General features: G+C 50.1%; 7 protein-coding genes across 7 annotated transcripts; 3 read left to right on the forward strand and 4 right to left on the reverse strand.

The window, feature by feature from the left end:
• Positions 1-130: 130 nt before the first annotated feature.
• Positions 131-1,888, reverse strand: N7525_010941 (uncharacterized protein; the record flags this gene model as incomplete). The annotated part of the gene is made up of 1 exon (XM_002561078.1): positions 131-1,888. The coding sequence occupies one exon, from the start codon at positions 1,886-1,888 to the stop codon at positions 131-133; it is 1,758 nt and encodes a 585-aa protein (XP_002561124.1).
• A 451-nt stretch (positions 1,889-2,339) lies between these two features.
• N7525_010942 (uncharacterized protein) lies at positions 2,340-2,588 on the reverse strand (the record flags this gene model as incomplete). The annotated part of the gene is made up of 1 exon (XM_061215291.1): positions 2,340-2,588. The coding sequence occupies one exon, from the start codon at positions 2,586-2,588 to the stop codon at positions 2,340-2,342; it is 249 nt and encodes an 82-aa protein (XP_061067803.1).
• Positions 2,589-3,986: 1,398 nt separating this feature from the next.
• Positions 3,987-5,353, reverse strand: N7525_010943 (uncharacterized protein; the record flags this gene model as incomplete). Its single annotated transcript, XM_002561075.2, has 2 exons — positions 3,987-5,189; positions 5,240-5,353. The coding sequence occupies 2 exons, from the start codon at positions 5,351-5,353 to the stop codon at positions 3,987-3,989; spliced, it is 1,317 nt and encodes a 438-aa protein (XP_002561121.2).
• A 3,547-nt stretch (positions 5,354-8,900) lies between these two features.
• Positions 8,901-11,272, forward strand: N7525_010944 (uncharacterized protein; the record flags this gene model as incomplete). Its single annotated transcript, XM_002561073.2, has 2 exons — positions 8,901-10,215; positions 10,281-11,272. 2 exons carry the CDS (start codon positions 8,901-8,903, stop codon positions 11,270-11,272), a joined length of 2,307 nt encoding a protein of 768 aa, XP_002561119.1.
• A 1,009-nt stretch (positions 11,273-12,281) lies between these two features.
• N7525_010945 (uncharacterized protein) lies at positions 12,282-14,163 on the reverse strand (the record flags this gene model as incomplete). The annotated part of the gene is made up of 2 exons (XM_061215292.1): positions 12,282-14,092; positions 14,154-14,163. 2 exons carry the CDS (start codon positions 14,161-14,163, stop codon positions 12,282-12,284), a joined length of 1,821 nt encoding a protein of 606 aa, XP_061067804.1.
• A 1,299-nt stretch (positions 14,164-15,462) lies between these two features.
• On the forward strand, positions 15,463-18,841 carry N7525_010946 (TMCO4 family protein; the record flags this gene model as incomplete). The annotated part of the gene is made up of 2 exons (XM_002561071.1): positions 15,463-17,523; positions 17,576-18,841. 2 exons carry the CDS (start codon positions 15,463-15,465, stop codon positions 18,839-18,841), a joined length of 3,327 nt encoding a protein of 1,108 aa, XP_002561117.1.
• A 1,250-nt stretch (positions 18,842-20,091) lies between these two features.
• N7525_010947 (RTC4 family protein) lies at positions 20,092-21,884 on the forward strand (the record flags this gene model as incomplete). The annotated part of the gene is made up of 2 exons (XM_002561070.2): positions 20,092-21,569; positions 21,629-21,884. The coding sequence occupies 2 exons, from the start codon at positions 20,092-20,094 to the stop codon at positions 21,882-21,884; spliced, it is 1,734 nt and encodes a 577-aa protein (XP_002561116.2).
• Between the last annotated feature and the right edge of the window lie 203 nt (positions 21,885-22,087).

Consider the following 22,087-nt stretch of genomic DNA (forward strand, 5'->3'; position numbering starts at 1 on the left):
ATATTTCTTATAAAAGCAAACAAGTAACGAGGAGACACCTAAGGAATATGCTTCAACATTTAAATACCAGTAAAGCCGTCTGCAATCCTGTTGGAAAAACACTTGGTTGTTGAAATCTAGAAGTAAAACGTTAAGAATTGCAGCATTTTTCCTTGGAGGGTTCTCCATTTGGAGAACTCCTATTGAGCAAGGACGGCGACTGGAACGTATCCAAGCGGCAGAAGCACGACGACTTGATCGGAACATCGGCTACCGCAAGGGCTAATTTAGCTGGCTGTTCAATTACAGCCGCTTCATCCACCCTCCCCAGACGAACCAAGCACTCATGGTATCCCTGCAGCGACCAGACATTATTCGGGTGACGACGCGGCCGGATGACAGAAGTATCCATACCCAGATCTGCGCGATATGTCTTTGCTGCTTCTTCCAAATTGCCCTGCTCCATCATCAGTGCGGCATATGCATGGCGAACAGGTTGCATCCATGACCAAGGTTCACTGTATGGCAAAGTGTCCTCGTGATGAATTGCACGGCGGAGAGCCTCAAAGGCCTTATCGTAGTTGGCGCAACGGTATTCAATTTCTCCTTCCAACATCGACTCGGCGACTTTGAGCACGTCGACGATGTTACCGTTGTATGCGCGACGAGTCATGGGGACGCGTGCCCACGCTTGGCGGAAGAGCTCCTGTTCCTTTTTGGCTGATACCACGTCCCCTGTGGCGGCGAATGCAATACCTCTGGCATAGTGGGTAGTGGCAGTGGTGCCTGCATATAATGATTGGTCATGGGGCAGCTCTTTGACCTTGAGCTCCTCCCACATACCGAAGCGTACCATCACATGTAGGCGAATACCCATGAACTGCTCTAGCCAGTCAGCCATAGGTGGGGACTCAATTCGAAGGACTTCTTCAGGCACGGTGGCTTCCATGCGAGTGACTGCGTCGAGAGCAACCTTTGATTTACCGGCAAACATGGCCGCGTAGACCAAGGAGTGATAGTCGTGCATGCGGTAGAAGGTATAGAAGTTCTTGGCGCCTGACTTCCGGAAGAATTTGTCATCCGCGAGCGTTGATTTGTGATTTGAGGCGATGGAGCGCCGCCAATCGCCCATCAGAATATCCAGATGAGTGGGCATGTGGTGGATGTGACCAGCGTCGGGAACGAGGTCGCGGAGATGATCGGCAGCGTTGATACCCAGCTCGGGAGTGGGCGACATTTCGATGAAGTGAATGTACAAGTGAAGTAACCCAGGGTTCAGGTATGCACCATCCTCTTCCTGTGAAAGTGCTTTTTCGAGCACTGCCTGTGCTTCTATGGTGGGTGCTTTAGGGTTTGGCTTGCCGGTAAACAGATCCCATAGAGCCCATGGGGTCATATTCATCAAGGCATCGGCATAAATGGTGGCAACATCCAAGTCAGCTCCGAATTCAGCATACACCGGCTTCATAGCCGCGGCGTAGCTCTTGTTCAGAGCGGGGTAATCTGTCGCAGGCTGGTCGGTCGGGAATCTGAATTGGATCGCGTCGACTAGAGCCTGTTCAAGCGGAGTTGCATTTGCCGCGTATTTCTTTGCTTGCCGTGTGGCATTGTATCCTCGTTGCACACAAGTGTGTAGATCTCCCTGGTCGAACTTCTCCCATGGCTTATTGTAGTTTGGGCCAACCGCATAAGCCAGGCCCCAGTAGGCCATGGCGCACGCTGGGTCATGGGCAATGGCTTGTTGGAAGCAGTAGGCACCTTCCACATGGTTGAAAGAATATACCCATATCAGTCCACGGTTGAACCAAATCTGGGCGTCGGGGCTGGTGGTGGTGATGGGATGGGCAAAAGAGCCAAGGTTGTAGTATGCTTCACTAGCCGGGACGGGTACTAGCGTTCCTGAAGTCATGATGAGTGCAGGAGTCAGATGTGATGCAGGGAATGAAAACTAGGGTCAATGCTCAACATAGGAATATTAGGTGAGATTATTCTGTGGGCTTTATATACGGAGTAAAGTAGCTCTAAGTTGAGTGGCGCCATTGAAAAGCGGAAGTGGGGAAAATGTGCCCAGGTGGCTACTCCGACTTATCAAACACCGAAGACGCCGAAGATCCCTGCTATATCATGTATCCAGAATCATCTACACCTGAGCAGTTAAGCCTGGTTTCTACAATTGGCTACTGATTTCATTTAATCTACCATAGTAATGGGAGTTCCTCTATACAAATTTTATATCGAAGCTCAGTCAATTTGGGCTGATTGAAATACCTCGGTGATCGATCCAGGTGGAGCTGCTGTAAGCTCGGTCCTCTCAGGACATATGAGTCCCGCCCTTTCTTTCGGGGGTCAAAATATGTCAATTATAAAGCTTCGCTAGAAACAAGCCGAGACAGCTTGCTTCGTGTGGTGACATTGTCTTTAGCCATGGCGACCACATCAGCCTCCGTGAAGAAGAGAACAGTGTTTCCGTCCATTGGTCGGATCATGTCGTTATTGTGGCCGTAATTCGGGTTTATCTCGTAGACGTTGCCCCTCGCGCGCTCGCCTCCGCGACAGAACAGAATACCCGGTCGAGGGCTCTTTGAGGCGGCTGGGTATAAATATGGCATTTATGACTCCATTCCGTCCGGGTTGGGAATTTAAGATCCTCTATAGTCAGATCGGGGTCGTTCGGTATGGTTTCATCTGTAGGTGGCTGTTCAGAGTGCAGAGCAAGAAGCTCTTCGAAGCTTGCAGGCAATGCACGGTGTTGCGCATCCGTAAAGCCGTAACCTCAGATTCATTGAATGGCAAAGGGAAAGTGGCCTGGGGCGGGAATGCAGCTCCCATTGTTGATTTGTTGATAGGCGCAGCGGTAGTAATGGAAAAAGCCTTAGTTAACTATGATTCATGGCCTTATAAAACAGGCAGTGGGGTGGTAAATCAACACCGACGGAAGGATTGCACTTACGAACATTGAAAGTATTTCTGTGTCGGTATTTCACCTTCGCCCTTGTATTCTCTTGTTACATTCTTCACTCATGAGGTTCGGTTCTGTGTCTCCGTAGACTCCAGAAATGGTAGTCGACAAAAGAAGTCCATAGAACCACAAGATTCCTTTGACCGAAAAGCGCATTCTGTCATGGATATTGATAGATTCTGACACTTCATGCTCTCCGCATCAAATGAACAACAAGCCTTGGAGTGTGGGGTCACGGATTTAAGCCGTGCTGTAGTCCCTTCCAGAGTAGTCGATCACCGAGGATCACGCGGAAGACAGTAACATACATTGTAGAATTGGACAATGTATGGAGAGGGAAAATATCAAATAGAAATGAGGATAGAATGTAAAACAATCGAAGAACTCGGGAAGGGATCAAAAACGAATGTTGTGAGAAAGTTATCGCAGGCACCCCTGGTGCTCCCGATGGCAGGGATCCTGGGGCAGACCACGCTTTCCCTTTCCTCCCAAGCTACCCTAAGCAGCGTCGCTCAGTGTTGAGTCAATCCTTCCTCATTCAGGCTGATGGCCGATATTAGAGCTACACTCTTAGCAATAATTCCCAAGGCAGCCGCTTCAGATATCAACCTTGGCGTTGGCTAGGAGGAGCCCTTAACAAGTCAGCCTTCTTTCCCTAGCGGAAGAGCCTGCCACATACTAATTGTGAAGTAAGAAAAGTCCAAAATCCGGAAGCATCTGCGGACAAAAGATGTACCTGACCCGTCTCTCGGATGCGAATCCCCACATAGAGTTATAGTTGTGACGGGTAGCGGTGCGCCGGAAACGGCGCCCAAAATACCCACAGCTCGCCTAGGCTAACTAGAGCGCATCTAGGAGTCGTATCTATCATCGTATTCTGGATCTACGTCGAGATCAGAGTCGGACTCGTCGTTGCTAGCCTCCCTCCCTATGCGGTCCGACATCCAGCTGGTTCCCAACAGGGAGTATTGATAAGGCATTTGCTACACCGCACAGCCATCATAGCGTATTTCAATCCAATAGGCGGCTAGACTATCGCTCCGTGTAGTTATATCTGCGCAGGTGTGTCGTACTTTAGCACCAGGTCGACCCATCTTGTGAAAACCACAGCATCAACACCACTGACACCCGCCAGACCTCCATCTCTATGCAGGGGGATCTCAACCTTGATATAGTAGGCATCCATGATTGCCGAAAACATGTCATTGACCCTTTCCAACCTGCCACTCTTCACGTTATAGCCTACTTTGGCTGATACCGACTGGACTATGGCTGGAACAAACCCCCCGATTGGCACTCCCGTGAGGCCGGCTAGAACCATATCGACCAGCCAAAGCGACCGATCGTACTTTTTTTCCTTCTTGTCCTTAATCCGCCGATAGAACTTCCTCACACCTGCAAGCACTAGCCCGACCTGGATACCGCGGTCGATATCGTTGCCCCACCTCTGTAAGCAGTCCGTGAAAAACTCTGCGTCTTTAGCCAGAGGCGCCCCCGCGGCGCTAGTATTCTTGCCGGTGTTGTCCGAGTCGATCTCCTTCACGCTCGTGTTTAAGACGTCTGCGACGATCTCTGCTGTCGCTCTGAGCGCTAAGATGGGCTGGGCGGCACCACCTTTGTGGTCCTCAGCCTCATTTTTGTCAACGACTGTGTTGTCGCCATTCTTATTACTATCAGTATTTGCTTTGCTTTCGGCGTCATTTTCGTTTTTGGACTTCTTTTCGTCGTCGACAGCCTCATTGCTGGCCACATCTTCGCCTTCGCCCTCGTCATGATGCGCAATATTGCGCGCTACCGCATGCACCAAGTTCAAAATATCGTGGAAGTCGAGAAACGGCGGCTGGCAGAAGTCGCGGAACATATATATCGTCGCCGACGGCGAAAGTCCCAGCAGCTCCGGTACCATCCGGCGAAGGCGGCGGTTATCGTCGCTACCACCCGTCTTATAGCGCAATCCGAGGGCCAGAATCATGGCGATGGCGAGATTGCCATCCTTCGGGGATGTCCCCCTCCAACTCTTGCCTTGTTTCCTGCTCACAGTGATTTTCGCCGGTTTTCTTGACAGAGCCACAATAGTTAAACGCCGACCGGGACGGCCCAGCGCATCTACCTTCTCTGCCTCGACATGCAACAAACTTAAAGTCGTCGGCCGGTTCGGTATATCCTTAAAGACGTCGTTGTAGCCATCGCCCGAGAGGCGGATTGGCTTTAGCGGCGAAGTCGCGCTTTCGCCGCTTGCCGCAACCTTGACCTACCAGTTCCCTCAGAATGGTTTGTTGGTGAAGTATCGATCGCACTCACTTCCAGTTTAAACCCAGTCCCTTCGACCACCGAAGGCGCTTTCCCATCCGCCGACAGGGGGCCACCTTTTCTGAATTCATCGGCCCTGCGCCTCGAAGATTTATTTCTTGTCATCGTCCTTACTAGGCCACCGAAACTTGGTACGTTTCTGGCGTCTTAAGCTAGGCGTGTGGTAGGGTTCAAGAGCCGGGTGCAGGGTAAGCCAGCAGAGAGCTTCTCACGGCAGTCGAGTTGTATCAGACCCCTGAGTATCCTAAGGTCTATGGGAAGGTGAGATCAGAGAGATTGATTTAACTGAAGATTCAACTTGAAGAACAAAACTGCGTACGACAGGAAGGGCAATTTATAGCAGGAAATGAGAAGCTGGTCGGGCAGCTCTCGGGCACAAAGAAATGGCGCTATTCAGATCCGAGGGATCTTCAAATAAGCAAACATAAAATTAGGAAAGACGGATGTTGCATCCGGGATAAGCAAGATATAACCCATTGAAGGCCTATCTGGGGTGTGGAGAAAGATCTGTTGAAGATAGGTCAAAGTTGGCTAAAAAAGCACCTCCTCCACCTAAAGACTGGGGTCCGTGCATGTCCTAATAGTCCCCCCAGTCGCTGACAAGAACTTATTTCAGCCTGCTTGCAGCTTGCAGGACGACTATGGGGGACCTCCGCTCCATTCCGAGTCCTCAGGACAAACCGGATCACTTTGAAAGTCCCTTTCGATCCTCCTGCTCTCCTGCAATGCAGCTAGCTGTTGTACAGTTTAGTTACCTACCCGGGTTCTGTTAGTCACCCTGTCAGAACTGGGGTATGGCCTCCATTAGGCTATACACATTAACCGTGGTTTTTGTGTTGGTCGAGTGGAATAATGCCGTATTTTATTCCAACACACCCCACTCGTCCCTGCGGTAGTTGGGGCTTCCACCCCAAAAACCCATTTTACCACCACCACCACCCACATATTTCGATTCTCTAGCAGCCCCAACCATAGTAATGCATTTTCTGATCCCTCATCTCTGTGACTACCAACAGCATGGGGAAACCGCCATCCAGCCACTGCTCCAATACCTACAAAATGTACCATGATTCAAAGTAATCACCATATGGTTATCGTATCTGCATGTGCTGAACCCAGCCGAGCGCAACATGCACAGCCTCTTCCCTCCTCACGCTCGGGGGAACATCATTGAGGCCAGCTCGCAGAGCTTTGTATGCTGGGTCGTAGAGATTGTCGGATTGCTCACAAACTTCTTCGTGTTATTAGATCGGCCGTAATCCTCCGGCACCTAGTCTAGGTCCTTATCCGTATTATGTCCTTATCCGTATTATTATCTAGGTCTTAGTATCGGGCCTAGTAGACACGTTCCACATTCTATAGGTCTGCTTATAACGATTTTATTCTAGTGCTTAGACTTGGCTTCCTCCGAGCAATCTTTCGACCCGCTAGAGGGGAACACTCCGGCTCGGTGAGATCGGTCTTAGAGGAATCGGGCTCGAACGGTCTATTATTGTCGGTATCGATAGGAGAGGTATACCTAGGTACCTAGGTAAGTGGATTCGCTTAGTCACAAAAGCAAGGCCTAAAGATGTTCGGGTGTGCCCGTCTATTCCATAAACCGGACCTCGCCGTTGTACCTCACGCGCTAAAATGCTTGTCAAGCGACAGAAGTGGAAATGAGAGGTCAGATCAATTCGGAATTTATTAATTTATTAATAACAAGTAGAAGGACCGTGTCAGTCCCCTCAATGGAGTAGCATTGATATTTATTTGTATGCAATCGACAGACCTTGGAACTCGCATACACCTTCTAATCTACATTGACAACATAACCCTACAAATTCGCACATGTCAAACAGCACCTGTTTCGAATATTCTAAGGGCCCACTTGCCCACTTGTCCGGCATACCGAGAAAATCAGATCTGAACGGAGACTACCTAGGTTGGGTCCGCTATCACATGCTTATACGAGTTGTCTTCTCATCCACTCAAATGTGCTCATTGTGGAGTGGACAACAACTGAGACATGCATGCAGATATGCAGATATGGTTCAATGGTTATTTTATACTCTCGTAAAGACGACCTCTATCCCGATGAGACTATAATGCGGTGTTTTAGTGAACAGAGTCATACGGTGCTCCGGTGTATTCGGGGAATTTCGCCGATATTCTCCAATTTTTGAACACTCGTATAACTATATTTTCCACGGTTTGTAGTGAAAAGCCTTAGTCAAGCTATATTTATATTTATATTTATATTCCCAACTGTGGATTGATATTTATTTCCCTCATCTCCACAAATAGGAAGCTCTAGCGAGAACAAGAGTCGCATGAACCGATTGGGGCAGGTCCTAACCGCCGGGCACTTTCGATAGGCCAATAATGGACTGCCGATGCCATTGGCTTTTCGGTGGAGATGGAGTGGGATAATGATTCGCTATGTTTAGCTTTAGGCTTTCAATCCTGATGTATTCGCTCACTTTAGTACTCATGCTGGTGCCTATTTCCCTGAACCAGCCACCGTAAAAGCATGGTAGATCACATCTGTACGAGTGTACCTGTATGTCCTGTGTACCGGAGTTTATATTTTCCCGGGGTGCCGCTTTGTTAGGGCGGTATATGTCTAGATATTCAATGTCGAGGAATAAGCATCACTAGCGAGGAGGGGGAACCTATACGCAAAGAATGCATGTAGAAACATTATATTCGCTATTTCTAGTAAGTTCAACCTTTTTGGGCAGATGAGATCGGTCTATGTTGTATGGAGTACACTGGAGTAAGCCTTCGAAGGTTGGACCCTGGTCTTGGCGGTTACTTGGGTGATTATTCCATGTTAGCTTTGCTTCCCAACTACTTAGCGTTACTTAGATGGCTTCGTTGGCCTCGGCTTCCTTGTCCATCTGGAATATGAATTATTCTCAGGCCGTTAACATTCGGGTATGAATATTCAACAGCGAAGTGTTTGCGGCGCTGCGCGATTCAATTACCAAGATAGGAAAGAATTGTCTTCAAATGCCTCACAAATCAGGCTACAATATGTCAAAATCGGTGATTGCATCCCCTGAGCGCATGAACTATTTTTTATCTCCCATGGTAAGAGCAAGGATCAACTTCTTCAAAGCCCCTATCGATACTTCATGGAAGCGTCAGAGTTATAGATTGTAGACATAGTTGCTCGAGTTTCCTCGGTGACCCAAAAGCGGCAAGGAGTAAGCACTAAAACAGAAGGGAAAGGCACATCGGCCCGAAATCTGAAGTAGAGGTAATATTACCAATGTATGTATTTTATCCCAAGCTAAACTGCCCAGGTGGGTTAAAGCTGACACTTAGCGTGGAGAAACAGGGTTTATTACCTCTTCTCTCCACTTCTCCAGGGCTTCTAGCCTTGAGCATCGTTTTGCTTTAAGCTTCCATTAATATTCCTAGCTTTCACATGATAAATCCTTGACTTTCTTAATCGCATCCTTGTGGGGCGCATCGAAATCTATCGGATACTTTTTGTCAATTCGACTCTCATGTCAATTCCCCCCATTGCACGATTTTCACTCGACACAATGACTCGATATACACAGTAACCATCGTTACTCGGACGTAACATTGAGGCTCTTAATTCATGGGAAACAACCAAGCTCTCATTCCCTGACAGTTTCTGGCGTGTGTGTATGTGAATATGCCCGAGACCTCCACACCAAAAGGAGAATCAAGCACTCCACAAGGATCAACCCAGCAGTTAAATAGATCCTGCGAGTCTTGCCGAAGTCTCAAGGTCCGCTGTCTCCCCAGTCCATCCACACCTAACCAATGCCAGCGATGTGCGAAGGGCAAGCGATCCTGCGTCTTCGTGGCGCCGCAGAGACGGCGGCCCCGGAAACGGACCGACTCGCGCGTCGCCCAGCTGGAAAAGGAGATGCGCATGATGCGTTCGCTGTTGAAAAATCGCATCCCTGAAGAAGAGCCAGATTCCAGTGATGACAGCGACGTGGACGAGGTCCAGGATCATGATTCGGCCGATACGGGCTTTAAGAGCAGTCTTGCCTTGCGGGATCACTCGACCCACTCGTCCGAGGATGTTCGTTATATGGACTATTCCCCTGAATTACTGAATACCCCGCACGCCGGCGTGCATGATAGTGGTGGCTTTTCGGCGCCGACTTTCGCGGGTATGTCGGCGCGCAGTGAGTCGGAGCAGGAGAGGCTTCCTCCAGCGGACGACGTGATCGAACGGGGGATTCTCTCTCTCGAAGATGCGGAGCAATTGGTGGCGTATTTCATTCGCGAACTCGCTTTCTTCTTTCCATTGGTCGTCTTGCCTTCAAATACCACGGCAGCTCAACTGCGACAGACAAGGCCAATCCTCTTCCTCTCCGTGATTGCCGCGACATCCATATCCGTCGATGCAGGCCTGGCAGCCGTGCTGAACCGCGAGATGGTCCGCCTCTATTCAGAGCGGTTCTTCATCGAAGGCGAAAAGTCATTAGAGTTAGTGCAAGCACTGCTGCTGATGATCATATACTATCTCCCGCCCCCCTCGCCATTGAAGCTGCAGCTTTATCAGTACACGCACATCGCTTCGACGATGGCGCTAGAAATTGGGTTAGCTAATAAACGTCGTGTCTCGAAAAAGTCCGATCGCAAGAGCAGCAAGCATGACGAGGTGCTGGCTGAGCAGGCGAGAGCAGTCCTCGGCTGCTACCATCTCGGTTCGAGTGTTGCGATGAAAACCCGGCGCCCAAATCTGCTCCAGTTTAACGACTGGATGACAGAGTGTCTCAAACACCTGGAAAACTCGCCACATCGAACGGATCAACATGTCGCGATATGGTTCCAGCTGCAACGAATAACCGATGAAGCAGCGTCTTCGTTCGGCCTGGATGACACCAGTACCACATCGCCCCTAACCGAATCGCGCGTTCAAGCCGTGCTACGCTGGTTTGACAAGCGGCTCGAAACGTGGAAGAAGAACGTCCCACCAGAGATGCTCACCGGTAAGAAACATCAGTTCCTCTCACTTGTATTATGCGTGCAATACTAACCGACTCCATCAAACCAGTCCCCATGATCCTCGAATACCGCTCCACGGCACTGGTGATGTACGAACTCGGCGTAGGAGAAGGCTATCGCGACCCAGACGCAATAAAGCGACGATATTATACACTGCCGACCCTCGATGGAGAAGGCAATAACGGCAGCGAAACAACAGACGCCCCACTCAGCGCAATCCGCATCGACATCAAGGTGAAATGGATGAACGCCGCACATGAGCTGCTGGACGCGGTGATGACCTGCAGCACGGACACGATGCGTAAACTCCCGAACCTCATGTACACCCGGTTCGCGATGGCCGTGACATCTCTGCTGAAAATCCACTTCTCCGTGCGAACTGGTGCTCTTGGGGAAGTCGTCACGCCGCAGGCCGTGAACGTAGCTTTCTACCTCGACGCCCTGGCAAACAAGCTTAACGAGGCCAGTGACGGGGGCAAGTACCCCATCCCCAGTCGGTGGTATCATGTCGTGGGTGTTAAGGGTCGGGATTGGTACGATCGATTGGAGAGGCGGCAGAGTGGAGCGATGGAAGCTGGTTCCAGGGTCGTGTCGGCGAGTCCGTCGACCGGCACTGCAGAATCAATGTCGGGTTCGGTATCACACCCTAGTCAAAGCCAAATCCAGAACCAGAACCAAGGCCAAGGCCAAGACACACACTTGGACCAAGTCCCGTCAACTATTGACTCCTTCCCCGTCGTCCCTATGCCCCCAATGCAGCCAGCGATGGACACCATGCGTGATGGGTACGTACCAATTGGTGGTCCGGGTATGTGGGCCATGGACGGCGGACATAACCCACAATTCTATCCCCTGAGCGCGGCGGGGTATCAGCCCTCGGTGTCGCATGCGCAGGCGACGTTGCCGCCTCAGTTTTCGTATGAGCCGCAGAGGGTGCCGGTTAGTGCTGCTGGGCAGCATATGGCTAGGGCGGGCATGGAGTTGGATGGGTGGCTTCCTGACGGGAGTATTTTTGGGGTGCAGCCTTTGCCTGAGTTTTGAGATGGACATTGGAATCCGAGATGAACGAACCCTGCGATGGGTGTGCATGTGGGTAAGTCTATGGATGTATGGTCATAGATCAGAGGTATGAACTGTATCGTGTCAGCTTGTTGATATTTTATACCGATATCCCATGGTCATATCAGCAGGGGTCAAGTTATACTCACCAAGTATATGAGGACAAGATCCAAAAGAGAAGATCCAAGAGGGTAGAGCAGCTCAATGACCCAACCCTAGTAGATAGAGTATAGAACTCAAAAGGTAGCGGACATACCCACCAGTGCGCAACAAAACGACCGTCAAGTCACCAGGATGAAAAGAAAAGAAAAGGGAGAATATCCCAATCCCCAACGGACATTAATCCCATTTAACCCGAAATCAATATGTTCGCAAACCACCGTCGGAGGCTCGGGAGAATCGGAACTTCCGAGATGGAACCGTCGGGGATCATTGATGTATTGAACATGGGTCTGATGTGGGTTTAATCGGGGCTTGGATATTTCTTCCTGCGCTATAAGATACACAAGTATGTTGTTATGTTGCATTGACATATGTGCTTCATGGGATTGGCTCGTGTCTCTTGTCTCCTTGTATTCCGGACTGATTCCGAGCTGAACCTGAACCCGAGTCCGATGTTCCCTGGGCTTCTTAGATTAGCTTGTGAATGCATGTTGCTATTGAATTTCAACGTGATATATTTTCGTCCCGCTATTTGTGGGGTTTCTTAACTCACTTTTGAATGTGCTGTATATCACTCATGGAGCGGGATGTAAGAAGGATCCGAGTCAACAGACGGTAGTCACATGTAATAACGCATAGGAGAATCATTAATCATAGTTTATACAAATAATCTCAATCATAACAGGTTCGTCAATTCATTGCATGGGTAGAACATGGATATCAAAAGCCAACCGAAACCAGGGCCAACCACTTGGTCTATTCAACTCCTCGGGAGAATCAATAAGCCTAGTACACCAACAAAGGCAACTGTAAAAGTAAGAAATGTAAATCACAGAATTGAAAATGCCTCCAACGCATCCATAAACCCAGCAATAGCCCCGATCCCTACCAACCCCCTTGTGGCATTACGAGTCAACGCCTTGTGTCGATCCTTGGCATCTTCACGCGAGGATCGACGTGGGCGCGAAGACGGGGACCGCTGACCTGAGCTAGGCGGTGAGGCTCGGGAGCTAGAGACGGGGGATGAGGAGGAAAGCGGGTATGCAGATGAATGGTGGCGGGGTTGGAGTTTGTTGTTAGGGATATTGTTGTATGTTTGGTTTCGGGCCCTGGAAGGCTCGAAGTGGACTTGATTTGGCGATGAACCTCTGGGCGAGGGGTTGGTATTGGGATTGGTGATGGCTGGGTTGCTGGGTTGGTTCATGTTCATTGGGACGGATCGAGGCGCCGTGGCGTAGTCTTGGTTTGGATAGTATTTGTATGGCTGCTGGGGAGGACTTGGCTGTGTGTATGAAGGTGGTGGTGGAGGACGGGGTAGAGCATAGTTTGGTGGTGGGAAGCTGCCGCTTGGATATGTGGGGGGTCTGCTGTCGGGATTACTGTGACTCGGAGGATATCTGGATGAGAGGCTGTTAGAATGGAAACGGCGCCCTTGCATGGGGTTGGTGCTGTGCGAGGGCCGAAGAGTGTCGGATCTTTGCTCGCCCTCGTCACTTGAGTCGATGATTTTCGACTCGCTGCAAGGTTTATCTCGATGCTTGAGGTGTTCGTCCGGCTCTGGTTCGCTTTCCACGTGAGCCTGGTAGCTGGAGTACTTTCGACGTAGCTCTGCTGCATGCTGTCGAGCCTCTTGTGAGTGGGGTTCCCTCCAGTCCATTGTTGATCCCTCGAGAAAGTAACCTCGGATATCGTGGCTATCAAAGTCTAGCTCTTCGGTATCATCTTCTTCGGTGTCTGAAGAGACATAGACTCGAGGCTGGACTCGCTTGTTGGTTGTGTTAAAGCCCCTGCCGGCGTGGTGTAGTTTCGGAGGTTCAATCAAAGGCACCCAGAGTGAAAGCAGCCAGTTCAATGTACTCTCTGATAGTTGCACCATGTCCTTTGGGGATCTTTCCATGTCACTCAGTCCCACGTCGCTGTCTCCAAGAGTAATGATGGGGAGTCTTGTCGGATCCGAGCTTCTGGCCAATGGCTTCGATGTCGATGCCGTATTGGACGAGTAATTGGAACTTATCCTCTGGTTTGTCGGGTCACTGGCAGCATCCAAAGTCTCCTGTTCCACAAGATCCCACAAACGCTCTAGGCGCTTGACAGACCAATATCGGACGATGATCATGTTCTGGGACTCAGCTTTCTCCTGAGCGATGGCATCGTCGGCGGTGGAGGTAAGTGAATCAGTATCAGCCCCCTCGTCGACGTTGGATTTGATAATGTTCCCGAGCTGTAAAATTTGTAGCATCACAATCAGGCTGAGCTTGAGGGATTCCAACTGGGCTAGCAAGTAAGTGACATGCTGCTTCCGGAAGCACCATTTGAGTCTCTCCTGCAGTGGGATCCTCATAAGATCATTGTCTCTATCGGTTGCCTTCAGTTTGTCCAGCATGTGTTCGATTTCGATGAATATCATCTGGCCTTGTCCGGCGATCTCCCAGGCTTTCTCTGTTGCCTCTGGATACTGGTCAACATCGGTGCCCTCAATAGTCTGCCCAACGTTTTTGAGCGCCAGGGCAAAAAGCGAGATTCCCTTAGCAATGCTATGGATTTCCAGTCTGGACTGAGCAAGTTGACAAGCGGCAGCATTGAGGAGTAACGAGAGCCGAAACCCCGCGCCAGCGATCTTAACAACGGAAGCCTGTGAGCCTTTATGTAGAGAAGGAGCTCATTAGTAGAATATCTCAACTTCTCAAAGGGAAAGTCGTACCTTGTGTCATGATGAAGCAGTGTCTCAGGGCATATCAAAAAGACAAAGTGGATTTCCCCAGGATCATAGTCTCCAAGCTACTCTCTGCCAAGAACTAGAGCCGCAAGCCTACTGCATATCAAGTGACTCACGTCTGACATACGGAGTATGGGATCTGAACTTCCGGGGGTTCTCTGTTCGTACCCCCGCGATTCATGGCGTCATAGTCCATGTTTCCTCTCCTTCTCGTTGGTTTACTCGGACGGGCGCAGTTGATCTTCAACTTGAAATGACCTAGCGCATGTTCTTCCTTGTTACGTGAAGTTTCGGGCAAAAGTACCCGGCACTGCCTCAAACTTTGATCAACATGTTCCGCTCGACTCTTCGCCTTGGATTTATTTATCAAGTCTGCCTCTCCCCTATCAAAAGGGCACACTCTCTACCGGAGGTCCTCGGATGCCGGTGAGAGACCATACCCTTGCTCTTTACCCGGGGTTTCCCCCAAGGCGAAGCATAGTGGGAATGACCTCGTATTATAAGAACTGGGATCTGAAATGGCAGATGAGCTAGTTCAAGGCCTCCGCTATCTCCGATTCAGGGGGTTCCCATACTTTGGACAACAATATACAATAAGGCAGCCACACCCGTTATTGTATGTTGTATGGAGTAGATATGCAGCTATTCCGAGGTGGATCTTATAAGCATTGACCTGTTTAAATGTGAAACCTTTCAAGAGTATAGCCAGATAAAGAGCGAAGACAAAAGTATTCTCAAAATACCCAAAATATCCCAAATATCCCAAATATCCAAAAGAATGTTATATTTTATACAAATATCTAAGTAATCTACTGTTTTCATTCAGACTTGTTTATTTGGCAACTGACCCGATGGGCGCACTTCCGCTTTCGGTTCCTCAACAGCTCCTTTTGCGAGTTGCCTAACCTCCTCCAATACGTCTAAATTTCTCTCTACATTACTCTCTAAACTCTTTAATTACAAAGTTGACTCAAATCCTTTGTTGTGGCCGCTGTGCTGGCTAATTGATCTCTCCTCTCTCCGCCGCATTCTCCGCCCCTCCTCCTTTTTCGCCGCGTGGCACACCGTCATCTGCGGAGATTGACCCGATGACCATCTAGTGTCCCACCATCGGACGTGAGAAACTTGGCATAGGGCGAACACACCCAGATAGAGCTCAAAAGCTCATCGCAACAATTGTGAGGCCGGATGGGTGAGCTCCCGAAAGTATCGCGAAGGAACGAGAGGACGCAAGGGACAACTGGGATCCGATACACCACCTTAAGGCCCTTAAGAGCCTCAAGTCCATGAAATCATGACCGCAGCCTCGGGTGTCACCGTAGACACCTCCGATTCTCCTATACCCTCCACGCCGAACGCCAGCAATTCGTCCCACCACGAGCCCCAATCGACAAAGGGCAATTCCCCCACAATCCAGAACGAAAAAGAGACAGAGGGCTCAGCGCCCCAACCAGTAGCACCCGAAGCTACTGCAGGGTCTGCCAAACAAGATCTCCCTGCATCAGATGAATTAGATGACTTTGGTCTTCCCATTCGAGCATGCCGGCCCGACCCCACACCCAGCGATTCCCCCGAAGGAGAGAATGCTAGCCAAGACGTTCAGAATGCGGCAGTGAGCTCGACGGGCTATAATGATGATGCGAAGAAGGCGAAGGAGCCAGAGTTGTCACAGGACAAGCTGGAATCGGGGGCCCCTGAGCCAGCCAATCCGAATAATACAGAAGAGCGAGGCAAGAACGCAGAGCATCAGGACAATTCTGCTGCACCTCCAGAGTACTCGCAGGCCTCTAGTGCTCTTGATCAGCCTCGCACCTCAACTTCGAAGCAGAGAACCGCCCAGGTGTCTGAATGGTCGCACCAGCGCCTCGCCCAACCTGATGCACATCATCCCGAGAGTGAGGAGTCAGATGCAGAGCCCGACGAATGGAAATCGATGCCTGCACTTGGTGAATTCGACTACTATGACGACTATGGAAGACTCGTTGCTCGTGGCGCCAGGGAAGAAGACGACGAGGCTGTGTACCAAGGATTAGGAGGAGCAGGGAGGGGTTATACTCGCGTGCAGCTCGACGAAGATGCCCAGTCTGCCACAAGTCTAGATGAAGATACAAGCTACCTGTTCCGAGAGACAGGCGGCAACTCTGCTGGTTTAGTTGGCGAAGAGCTGCGAGATTCTATCAGCCAGCTCCAGGCCACCAAAGACCTTCTCAACGAGACTCAAAAGATCGCGTATGTGGGGGTTGTCAGGTTGGCAATTCATAATATGAATCACGATCTAGCGTCGATTGCCACAACCAAATCCACGCGCAAAACCATGCAGAAAGCCTCGGATGCTATGCGAAAGTGGGGCCAGGCGATCATGGGGCGAATCTATGCTCATATGGATATCAATTCTGCTGAGCAGATTATGATTGAGCAGCTCGCGGAACATGGAGTGCAACCGGAAGATCTGGTGCGACCACTCATGCAGAATGCGCGAGTCAAAAATCCTATGGCGGAGAGTGAACCGAAGACTTCTACTTCCAGTCAGAAATTAGACTCTCCATCCAGGTTCTCCGCGGAGACGGATTCATCTGAATTAGATCCCCCTCCGCCATACGAGGCCCACGAGACCGAGGAGCCCCCGGAGGTCAAGATGCCTTCTGAGATGCCGACCTCTGATCGCATAGATATCGATCTCCGCTGGACTGTCCTCTGTGACCTGTTTCTTGTGCTCATCGCAAATTCAGCGTACGACGCTCGGTCGCGAACTCTTTTGGAGAGGGTCGGCGCAGCTTTGGATGTAACATGGCTACAGATCTCACGGTTCGAAAAGCGAGTCACAGACTCACTTGAAATGCAAGAACAGGCCGAGAAAGAGAATTGGGACGAGTCAGACCACATGGAAAAGCGGCGCAAGATGGCCTTGAAGCGGAAATATATGATTATGGGCTTAGCGACGGTCGGCGGCGGACTGGTCATCGGCCTTTCTGCTGGCCTGTTGGCACCTGTCATCGGAGCTGGTATTGCGGCTGGTTTTACTACGGTGGGTATCTCTGGGACTAGTGCATTCCTGGGAGGAGCCGGCGGCACGGCTCTGATCGCTTCTAGTGCTACTCTAGGTGGAAGCACCATTGGAATGAGAGCTTCGCACCGACGTACTGGTGCAGTTCAAACGTTTGAGTATCGACCTCTTCATAATAACAAGAAGGTCAACTTGATTGTGACGGTCTCTGGCTGGATGACCGGCAAGGTTGACGATGTCCGTCTACCTTTCAGTACTGTCGATCCGATTATGGGCGATATATATTCCGTGCTATGGGAGCCTGAGATGCTTCGAAGCATGGGTGACACTATCAATATTCTGGCAACGGAGGTAAGCGCTCTAAAGCTGCGTGGAATTGTTAATAGACTAACTGGTTCTTTAGGCATTAACACAAGGTCTGCAACAAGTACTAGGTAACACCGTTCTGATGGCGCTGATGGCATCCTTGCAACTACCACTTGTCCTCACTAAACTCGCATACTTAATTGACAATCCCTGGATCGTTTCCTTGGCACGCGCTAACTCGGCCGGCCTCGTTATGGCCGATTCCTTGCGAGAGCGGAATCTTGGCAACCGGCCTATTACATTGCTTGGTTTCTCCCTCGGCGCGCGTGTTATCTTCTCTTGTTTGAAAGAGCTGGCCGAAAAGGGCGCCCACGGGTTAATTCAGAATGTCTACTTATTTGGCTCTCCCGTCGTGGCGAACAAAGACGAATACCTGAAGGCTCGCAGTGTGGTGTCTGGGCGATTCGTGAACGGTTATGCCACGAATGATTGGATCCTGGGTTATCTCTTCCGGGCAACAAGTGGCGGCATCATGAGAGTCGCCGGCCTCGCAGCTGTGGAAGGTATACCGGGCATTGAGAACTTTGATGTCACCTCGCTTGTGAATGGTCATATGGATTACCGTACGGCTATGCCTCGAATTCTGAGGGAAGTTGGTTGGGAGGTTCTCGAGGATGAGTTTGCCGAAATCGAGGATCCAGACCCAGATAACCACGCTGAACGACAGCGCGAGTTGATCCGGGAGATTGATGAAGCTCGCCGAGAAGCAGAGGCGAAGCCAGAGAAGAAGCGCTTCGGATTGTTCAAGCGAGGCAAGATGGCCGAAAAGAAGAAATGGGAAACTTATGATGTCGATAAAAACACCGCCCCTCGCAATTCAAGCGAGCCCGAGAGCAGCCCTGGCACTGTCCTCTTCGACATCGAGGCCATTCGAGCCGAGTTGCACTCCGAGGCGATCGAGGTCAAGGAATTGGAGTCGACTATGCCTCTGATGAAGCTAGACCTGAACGCCCCGTCAGAACCACCACCCGCCCAGCCCTCTCCCCCTACCTCCAGGAGGCCCAAGACGCCCGAACTTCCAGCTGTTTCTCGGACTGCTTCGCTGCCCCCGCAAGCATCGGGGCCCAATGAATTCACTCCTGTGCCAAAGCACGAAGACATGGAAATGACCTTTGACACATCATTCCATGAACCCCCACGATCCAAGGACGATGACCTTCATTCTCGTCCAGAGTTGAGAACTGCCTCTACAATGCCGGCGCTTGGTACCAGCGCCCTCGGAGCCATGGCCATGGAGCCCAATGCCTGGGCAGATCATGATGAGGGACATCGGGATGGCGAGATATCGATGACGTTCGAATAGAGTCGGCTCTGGGGCTTTTCTCATTTTGCTTTTCTCATTTCTCTTTATACTTTCTTCCGTTGATTCGTTCCTGAGACTTAATGAGGCGCATGGCTTGCACATGCGGTTTGGCTTAATTACGATCCGATGTATATATGCCCATCCATCTATGTATAGAGGCAGCCTAGCTTTTACAATCATCATGATATGATCTCAAGACACATGCACGCGGATTTGGCCCAGCTGGGTGGGTTCTTTGTCTGCTTTCTCGTGTCCTCAAAGCTAAATTACGCAGCAAATCCAACAAAGAGACCGTAGTATTTCAAAAGATGTACAGCCATAAGTTGAAGGGGATAGATAGCTAATCAAGTCCTACCTAGATATTCGTAAGATATTGTGAGAAACCGCAGTATCAAATCGGACTGCAATCGCGCGTCACGCGTTCCCCCACAATTTGGTGCCATGTCCAGTTGGCGACAGCGGCAGATTGGACAAAAGTGGAGCGGGCATTTTATTGGTTCACTAATGGACCACTAGTTCACCGCCCTGCTCGCCGCCTTCCCCCTGATCTGAACGTCTTTTCTGGATATACAACATGAATTTCGGGGTTTTGCAAGTGCCATTCTGGGTCTGTTTCGCATCTCGCTAGGTATCCTTTCTAAATAGGCCTATCGGGTCCCTTCTTTATGTTGTAGCTTGAAGGATGTTGAAATATATTCTCAACCCGTACAATAACAGTGAAAAGCATTGGTTGTTCCCACGAACGACTTTTCAATATATAACCGTGCAATAGTTGTTGTATTAGGATAATTAGATACATATGTACCTACCTAGGTAGGTCTATAGATGTGTGTTATATCTTCAAATGTTACGTTGTACACTCAATGATTTTCTGCCGTGTAAAAACCCAACCTTGACGACGGTACAACCAATCATATTCTAGCTGTTCGATATGCCGCTGTGGTCCACCGTAGCCAGGTGTCCGCATTTATCCCAGCTTCTCGAGACCGAGTATTCTTTGTTTCGAAGACCAAAGAATCAATCCAACACAGATTCAACCTCTTACCTCGAACTGAACTGCAGGCACCTTTGCACGGATAGTTGAAACCGCGCAACAACCCGTTTTCCCCGTCCCAAGCCCGAATTTCCCCCCAGGCCTGAGCAACACGCTTCACATGAACGCGAACTACTTCTCTTTGACTTCCAAGCTTTGAGACTCCCGATCCTTCCCAACACCTTATATTGGCAATTGGAGTCCTCCGCAGTCCACCATGGTAACTCGGGCCAAACCCGATTCCAGCTGGGCGTCCAATCTGATGACGAGGACGAACCCTCCTCGCGGGCATCTTTTGTCTACTTTCAATAAACATGAGTCGGAAGATGCGAAAATCGAAGTCGCGGGGATCAATAAGGATGGTATTCATCCTAGTGTCGGGACAAAGCAGGAGATTGATACAGACGCGGAGCCTTTAAGCTCCGGTGGAGAGGAAGCAGAAGGCCCCAAACCGGACGTTGCCCAGCTTAGCACTGAGAAAAGAGCGGAGATTGGTACAGATGCCGAACCTTTGAGCTCCGACGAAGAGGAAGCCGAAGAGCCCATGCCAGATATCGCTCAACCTAGCATAGAGAACTATCCAGAGTCTAATACAGACACCGAACCTCTAAGCTCCCCGCCTCTCAGCTCTCCACCTCCCATCTCCTATGAAGAGGAGGAGGAAGTCCCGAAGTCGAGCGCTCCTCAGTCTAGCATCAAGACGAAGTTGGATATCGACACCGATGCCGATCCTCTAAGCTCTGATGAAGAGGAAGTTGGCGATAGCGATGCTTCCCCACGTCGCAAAGAAGTAAACTATACGACTATGACTTTGGAGAAGAAGCTTGCGGAAGGGAACAACAAGGCGTACAGTAGTCCACAAACTCATAATGGATACTCTCGCAAAGGCACTTTTTCACGAACCCTCAGCGCTATGACGGGCTCCGATGATGAGGACGATCTGTTTTTCTTCTCCTCACAGAGCCACAAACGGCAAAGGGCAACAAAATATGCATCCAAGACCAGTTACTTCAAGAGGCCGTCTTTTTCCCCACGACCGACTGAGAAAGCGAAAGAGCCGTCGCCAGTCGAAGAAACACCCAAGGAACCCGAGGAAACATTCATAATGCCCAAGGACATTGAAAACTCAAGTTTCCGAGAGCCTCGTGGTGGGGAAGACTCAAACTCCAGTTTCTCACATGGCCCTTACACGATGGAAGAATACGAAGCAATGCTGCTTGATGATGATTCACCACTTTCATCCCCATCTTCTTCCACATGCGAGCAAATGTCGCATTCAGAGGAGCCCGCAGCCAAAGAGAACCGCGAAGCATCACCACCCCGCCGCGCCCTGTGCCCGATGTGTCATAAGGAAGTAGACTGGACATCGCTGGAACTTTTCAAGGCACAGCCCAAGCAAAGAATTCGCGAACAGGTCATGTTCTGCGAATCGCACAAACTTCGCAATGCGATGGACTTGTGGCGTGAGCGAGGGTACCCTAACATTAACTGGGATGGGTTTGAAGAGCGTGTTCAGAGCTATTTCCCCCAGATTGAAAAATTACTTGTGCCTGGTGCTTTCTCTTATTACCGAAACATTCTCAGTACCTCTTTCGTGCCAGGGAAAGCGAGAAACTCCCGTGTGAGGATGAGTGATGGCGAGAGACTTGAGACGATGACCTGTGGTTATTATGGTACCATGGGTGCAACCAAAATGTATGTGGTATACAACCCCCTGCTTCATTGCACTAAGCTAACATCTACGTTCAATCTAGACTAGAGACAATCATTGGTCGTTTTTCTGTGGTTGTACGTCGCCTGGCGACAACAGATGATCTCATCAAGACGGCAGGCGTGGCTGGCTACACACAGTCTGTTCTTGTTCCTGAGTTGGCTGTGCTCTTGGTCAAGGATGACATGAAAGTCAACGACGAAGATGCCCGTCGGATTATGAGGGAGAGTATGGACATTGGTGACAGGGTCAATCCAGACCGCAATGTCGTCCCGATACCGGAAGAAGTCGATTTATGATTGTGGGTTTACTCCGTTACATTTGATACCATGGGCGCTATCTTCTTTCATCTTGTTTCTGGTTGTGAGGTGTGTTTTGTCTCCTTTTGCCCTCATCTCAAGGGCCATATAGTTTATCGTCTTGAGCGATGGTATATAGATAGCCATTATGATACCACTCATGTTCTGTCTTATATTTACTGGAATATCACTTGTTATCTATT

The sequence above is a fragment of the Penicillium rubens genome, assembly GCF_028828025.1.
Source record: "Penicillium rubens strain IBT 27055 chromosome Unknown utg000004l_segment0_segment0, whole genome shotgun sequence".
Classification (NCBI taxonomy): domain Eukaryota; kingdom Fungi; phylum Ascomycota; class Eurotiomycetes; order Eurotiales; family Aspergillaceae; genus Penicillium; species Penicillium rubens.